This window comes from Stenella coeruleoalba (genome assembly GCF_951394435.1).
Source record: "Stenella coeruleoalba genome assembly, chromosome: 19".
Lineage (NCBI taxonomy): Eukaryota > Metazoa > Chordata > Mammalia > Artiodactyla > Delphinidae > Stenella > Stenella coeruleoalba.
In genome coordinates this window covers 56,565,761-56,572,505 of record NC_137165.1, presented here as the reverse complement: position 1 = coordinate 56,572,505, position 6,745 = coordinate 56,565,761, and the positions used below count along the sequence as shown (strand labels likewise).

At 54.4% G+C, this 6,745-nt stretch overlaps 1 protein-coding gene across 1 annotated transcript; it reads left to right on the top strand.

The window, feature by feature from the left end:
• The first annotated feature begins 679 nt into the window (after nt 1-679).
• Nucleotides 680-6,075, top strand: SOX9 (SRY-box transcription factor 9). The gene is made up of 3 exons (XM_079905610.1): nt 680-1,465; nt 2,460-2,713; nt 3,259-6,075. Exons 1-3 carry the CDS (start codon nt 1,035-1,037, stop codon nt 4,101-4,103), a joined length of 1,530 nt encoding a protein of 509 aa, XP_079761736.1. The 5' UTR covers nt 680-1,034; the 3' UTR covers nt 4,104-6,075.
• Nucleotides 6,076-6,745: the final 670 nt, after the last annotated feature.

The following is a 6,745-nucleotide window of genomic DNA, read 5'->3' as shown; positions in this document are numbered from 1 at the left end:
AGGAGCGCAGCCGAATCCCGACCAGCCGCACCAGCCCCGGCGAACCAGAGCATGTTAAATCTATTTATATGGATTATTACCGAGGAACGGCGGGCGTTGAGTCACTAAAACTTTTGCTTCGCAATACAATTTCTAAGCGCTTTCGGCGGAGGCCGGCTCCAGGCGCGGAAACTGGGCTATGATTTAAGTCAGGAGCGACAGCTTTTCGAATATGGCAAACTCCGACTAAGTCCCCGGGACCGCGGAGAAAACAACGAACAGAAATGCTTGGGGGTGGGGAGAGATCCTAGTCTACACACACACACACACACACACACACACACACACACACACACACACGGGCGCGCAAAGATTCGCGCGGAGACGGCACCGAATTCTGACATTACCAGAGCACGGCAAACTTACACACTTGGACGTCCCGGGTCCCCCGCTTTCCCCGCAGCACCCCACCCCCCCAACCCCCCACCGGCGGACCAGCGGCTGCGCTCCCCTCCCCGCTCCGCCCCTCCCCTCTCAACACCCTGCCCAGCGCCACAATCCTCCTCCCCCCCGAAGTGGATCCAATCAGCTGCCTGCCAAGCCCTGAAACCTGAAATGCCGTGCTGTGATTGGCTGACGTCTCTAAGGTGAGGGGGTGTATTTATTAAAGAGCCGCTGGGCTGGGAGTTGGAGAGCGGAGTGCGGAGCTTGAAACTGACTGGGAACTTGAGTGGCGCCGCGACTTGCCAGTTTCACTCCAGGAACTTTTCTTTGCAGGAGGAGGAGAGAAGGGGTGCAGTCGCCCCCCGCTTTTTGCTTTCTTCCCCCCCTCCTCTCCAATTCGCCTTCCCCCACTTGGAGCGGGCAGCTGCGGGCTGGCCCCCGCGCGCCTTCCTAAAAGCTCGCCGCTGCGGCCGAGTGACGCGCCAGGCTCCCCGGGAGCCGCTCGCCCCGCGTCCGGGCAGCCGAGGGGAGAGTAGCCCGCGCCTCGAGCCCCCGAGCCGCCGCGGCTTCTCGCCTTTCCCGGCCACCCGCTCCCTGTCCCGGGCCTGCGTATGAATCTCCTGGACCCCTTCATGAAGATGACCGACGAGCAGGAGAAGGGCCTGTCCGGCGCCCCCAGCCCCTCCATGTCCGAGGACTCGGCGGGCTCGCCCTGCCCTTCGGGCTCCGGCTCCGACACCGAGAACACGCGGCCCCAGGAGAACACGTTCCCCAAGGGCGAGCCGGACCTGAAGAAGGAGAGCGAAGAAGACAAGTTCCCCGTGTGCATCCGCGAGGCCGTCAGCCAGGTGCTCAAGGGCTACGACTGGACGCTGGTACCCATGCCGGTGCGCGTCAACGGCTCGAGCAAGAACAAGCCGCACGTCAAGCGGCCCATGAACGCCTTCATGGTGTGGGCGCAGGCGGCGCGCAGGAAGCTCGCCGACCAGTACCCACACCTGCACAACGCCGAGCTCAGCAAGACGCTGGGCAAACTCTGGAGGTAGGGCGGGCGCGGCAGGGTGGGTTCCGCGGCGGCGACGGGGGGCGCTGGCCGGGACCGTCTCTCCGCGCCCCGCCTCCCAGCAGGAGGGAGTTGCCGGTCCCGGAGCAGGCGGGGTGGGGCGGGGGGGAGGCGAGGGGGAGGAATGGGGACGAGGTGTAACTTGGCTCAGAGTTTGACAAAGTTCTTGGATTGCTCTTGGGGGAAAGGGGGAGGGGGTAGGTGGAGCGGGGAGGGGCGGCGGGGCGCGGGGGGCGGAAGATGGCCAGAGGAGGGGAGAACACCAGCAGGAGACTCGGTGGGAGAGGGCTGCCGGCCGGATCTCCCGCCGCAGTGAAGTTCAATCCCAAGGAATTGAAATCCGCCTCCCCCTCCCTCGAACTGCGCTCCCCCGTGAAGCCCTTCGCCCACGGAGATGGGATGCAGGGTGGGGGGAGAAGCCGAGGCTAGAGGGCCCCGTGGCAGGAAGGAGGGGCGAGAAGGGAGGCTGCTGGAAATAGGTGGGTGCAGTGTGTGTGAGTGCGGTGGCGGGGGTGGGGGTGGGCAGGAGGAGCTCCTTGCAGATTAAGTGGTTTTTCAGAAAGTTTTTAAAGGGTGTTGCGGACGGAAGGGGGGGCGGGTATAACTCCAGTAGCAAAGGCCCGGAGAGCGGGAGCCGCGGGAAGCTATTTTCATCTCCAGGGTTTCCAAACTAGGAGAGAAGGGGAGAGGGCGGGGCGGGGAGGGTCCCCTCAGGTCGGTCTAGAAGAACGGAGATTTTTGTTTATTTCTTTTCTTTTACTTTTTTTTTTAAAGAAAAGTTTCGAGTTGCGGTAGTGGTTGGAGAGCAGGGAGGAGGGAGGAAGGGGGGCTGTGTTCGAAGAAGCCGAGGGGTGGGGGTCACCTCCTCCTCCCGCCGACCTGACAGCTCAGCCGGTTTCACGGAGCCCCCCTCCCTCTCTCTCTTTCTCTCTCTCTCTCTTTTTGTCTGCTACCCCCCCCACCCCGCCCCCAGACTGCTGAATGAGAGCGAGAAGCGGCCCTTCGTGGAGGAGGCGGAGCGGCTGCGCGTGCAGCACAAGAAGGACCACCCGGATTACAAGTACCAGCCGCGGCGGAGGAAGTCGGTGAAGAACGGCCAGGCGGAGGCCGAGGAGGCCACAGAGCAGACGCACATCTCCCCCAACGCCATCTTCAAGGCGCTGCAGGCCGACTCGCCGCACTCCTCCTCCGGCATGAGCGAGGTCCACTCCCCCGGCGAGCACTCCGGTGAGTCTCCTCCCGGCCCCCACCCCGGCCTGGCCACCGCGCCCCTTCTGGCACACCCCCGGGCCCCCAGCCACCTAGTGGGCTCTGCTTAGGGACCTGGCGCTCCCTGGGGAGGGAAACACACTAACCCCTGCGCCAAGTCCCTGAAAACACACACACACACACACACACACACACACCCCAACCTAATCCCTGCACCCTAACAGTAATTTCTATTGCGGGGTAAAATGCCTTTACAGCCTTACAGGGCTTCTCCCTTTTTCTCTTTGCTCCCCCAGCCTAAAAGCACACGCAGGGCTCTTGTACAAGTAGCAATTTGGTCTTCCGGACCCTCCGGGCCTCAGACCCTCCCCTGATAAAAGGAGACTGCCGAGTGTGTACCGGCGAGTTAATCATTCAGCGATTTCTGTCGGGCGCAGCGCGCCTCCCCCGCGGATACGGGACACTTTAGCGGGGGGGGGGGGGGTCCCAGGAGGGTTCCTGAGACTAAAGCCTCCGTACAGCCCTGGTTGATTGCCCTGTGTTTCTTCCTCTATCGTCCTCAGGGCAATCGCAGGGTCCACCGACGCCACCCACCACCCCCAAAACCGACGTGCAGCCGGGCAAGGCTGACCTGAAGCGAGAGGGGCGCCCACTGCCAGAGGGGGGCAGACAGCCCCCCATCGACTTCCGCGACGTGGACATCGGCGAGCTGAGCAGCGACGTCATCTCCAACATCGAGACCTTCGACGTGAATGAGTTCGACCAGTACCTGCCGCCCAATGGCCACCCGGGGGTGCCGGCCACGCACGGCCAGGTCACCTACACGGGCAGCTACGGCATCAGCAGCACAGCTGCCACCCCGGCGGGCGCTAGCCACGTGTGGATGTCCAAGCAGCAGGCGCCGCCGCCGCCCCCGCAGGCGCCCCCGCCGGCCCCGCCGGCGCCCCCGCAGCCGCCCGCGCAGGCGCCCCCCCAGCCGTCCGCGCAGGCGCCCCCGCAGCCGCCCGCGCAGGCGCACACGCTGACCACGCTGAGCAGCGAGCCGGGCCAGGCCCAGCGAACGCACATCAAGACGGAGCAGCTGAGTCCCAGCCACTACAGCGAGCAGCAGCAGCACTCGCCTCAGCAGATCGCCTACAGCCCCTTCAGCCTCCCGCACTACAGCCCGTCCTACCCGCCCATCACCCGCTCGCAATACGACTACACTGACCACCAGAACTCCGGCTCCTACTACAGCCATGCGGCGGGCCAGGGCTCCGGCCTCTACTCCACCTTCACCTACATGAACCCGGCGCAGCGGCCCATGTACACCCCCATCGCCGACACCTCCGGGGTCCCTTCCATCCCGCAGACCCACAGCCCCCAGCACTGGGAACAGCCCGTCTACACACAGCTCACCAGACCTTGAGGAACGCTTAGAGAGCGACGATGGCCATGATGATCGTAAAAAGAACCCAAGAAATAACGCAACCAACCAGAATTTCCTTTGGACATTTTTTTTTTTCTTACCTTTAAAGACATGTACGCTGAAGGCAAGTCGAACTCAGATTACAAGACAGAAACATTGACTATCCAAACGCATTACCACCTTGTTGTGAATCAGTGGCCAGGCCACTCTTGGCTAGACGGACCAGCAGAACCGACGGGAAACTGGACTGGAAACCTTCAAAGCAAGCGTGGAGGGTGATGGAGATTCGTGTGACCAGTTGGCTCAGTCTCTCTGCCTGTTTGGACTTTGTAATTATTTTTTAGCAGTAATTAAAGAAAAAAGTCCTCTGTGAGGAATATTCTCTATTTTAAATATTTTTAGTATGTACTGTGTATGATTCATTACCATTTTGAGGGGATTTATACATATTTTTAGATAAAAAAAATTAAATGCTCTTATTTTTCCAACAGCTAAACTACTTAGTCGAACAGCGTGCCCTAGCTTTTCTTGCAACCAGAGTATTTTTGTACAGATTTGCTTTCTCTTACAGACAAACAGACAAAAAAAAAAAGTGTGTGTGTTGTATTAACCTACAGAAGCCACAGATTTGTGTTACGTGATCAGTTTGGGGGGTTAGCTTTGCTTAATTCCTCAGGCTTTCTGATTCAAGGAGGAGTTGCCTTAGAAAAATCAAGGCCTTACTTTGCAAATACGGAAGTAAACAATAGTCTAGAGACGATTTGGTAAGCATTTGGTAAGCTTTATCATATATATGTTTTCTAAACGAGAAAAACACCTTAAAGCCTTAAAACCACGCTGCTGGAAAATCCTTGTGCCCTCTTCTAGTGCATTTACCCTCCTGTGTTTGCTCGCTCACCGCAACCTTAAGAAAGAAGCAAAAAGCAAGCAAAGGAGACGAAATCTGTTTGGGGAATGTTTCAGCAGCCAATACTGTGCCCCAGCACACTGCCCCCTGGTTGCCTGCCCGGGCCCCATGTGGAACACAGATGCTAGAATCCTCTCACTTACACTGTCACCTGTGCCTCTCTGAAAACCAGCAGTTAACTTCAAGACATTCCATGTGCTAAGATTATTTATTTTGTAAGGAGAGGTTTTAATTAAAAACAACAAAAAAATCTTCCTCTTTTTTTTTTTAATTTTTTAAATTTACCTTCTTTAAAATAGGTTGTTGGAGCCGCGTCCTCAAAGGGTATGGTCATCTGTTGTTAAATTATGTCCTTAACTGTAACCAGTTTTTTTTATTTATCTCTTTAATCTTTTTTTTTATTAAAAACAAGTTTCTTTGGATTCCTTGTCCTAGATTTGTATAAATGCCTTTTTGTCTGTCCTTTTTTTTTTTCCTCTTTGTTGTTTTGTTGAAAACAAACTGGAAACTTGTTTCTCTTTTTGTACAAATGAGAGTTTGCAGATGTAGTGTATCACTGAGTCATTTGCAGTGTTTTCTGCCACAGATCTTTGGGCTGCCTAAACTGTGTGTGTGCGCGTGTGCGTGTGTGTGTGTTGTGACTCAATGTGTCAAAAGCGTGTGTCATCGATGTTCCCCTTCGTTTTCTCTTGGAGAGGGGGAGGAGCGGGGAGGGGGGTCAGCCCACTGACAGACCTTAATTCTTAATTCTGTGGCTGGGGAGTGAGGATTGCTTTTTAAAAAAGACAGCAAACTTTTTTTTTTATTTAAAAAAAGATATATTAACAGTTTTAGAAGTCAGTAGAGTAAAATCTTAAAGCACTCTTATAATATGGCATCTTTCCATTTCTGTATAAAAGCAGATCTTTTTTTAAAAAAACTATTCCTGTAACTTAAGAAACCTGGCATTTAAATCATATTTTGTCTTTAGGTAAGGTTTGGTTTGTGTTTGTGTTTTGTTTGTTTTGCTTGTTTTCCCCCCCAAACCTTTTGTTTTCTCTGTGAAACTTACCTTTCCTTTTTCTCATCCTTTCTTTTTTTTGTATATTATTGTTTACAATAAATATACATTGCATTAAAAAGACAATGGCCTGTGGACTTACTCATCTGGTTCTCCTGTTAAAAGGATGGTTTGAAGAATTGGGGCACCAAAGGGATCATGACATCCCAATCATTGTGATGTTCTTTATTTTGTATGCGCACTTTTGGCAATCCTAAAACCTGCTCTGAAGAAAAGACTGTGTCCCCAAAACTCAAAGCAGAAAAATCTTGAAAAGTGCCACCCCCTTAGGTCACATAGAGAATTACATGTCCGTAGCTGCCATTCTGGCAAAGATGTTTGTTGTGGTTTTAACACCCTCATGCTTCAGGGCAAAAGCTGCTCGCTTGAAGGAGTCAGAGGGGGAATATTAGCCCTGAAATCAGTAGCTTGTCAGAAGACAGAATGCCAAAGGGGGTTAGAGCAAACCTTCTGTGATTATGAACACATAGCAAAGAAACGGGGTGTCCATTGAAAAGGCAAAGGAAGCCAAAGTAAAACTGTCTGAAGGAGACCAGGGGGAAATCTGTCCCATTAAGTCTCCTTTATCTGCAGACACAACGACATGAGATTCCCTTCTTTTTCTGTTCCGTCCAGTTTAACTCATTCTGAGAAGATGCAAAGCCATCGTAGAAGTAGTAAGACCTAATCCTATTT

Coding starts and splice junctions, on each gene's coding strand:
- SOX9 (XM_079905610.1), top strand. CDS start 1,035: ATGAATCTCCTGGACCCCTTCATGAAGATGACCGACGAGCAGGAGAAG. Junction 1,466..2,459: donor ACGCTGGGCAAACTCTGGAG/GTAGGGCGGGCG, acceptor CCCCGCCCCCAG/ACTGCTGAATGAGAGCGAGA. Junction 2,714..3,258: donor CTCCCCCGGCGAGCACTCCG/GTGAGTCTCCTC, acceptor TATCGTCCTCAG/GGCAATCGCAGGGTCCACCG.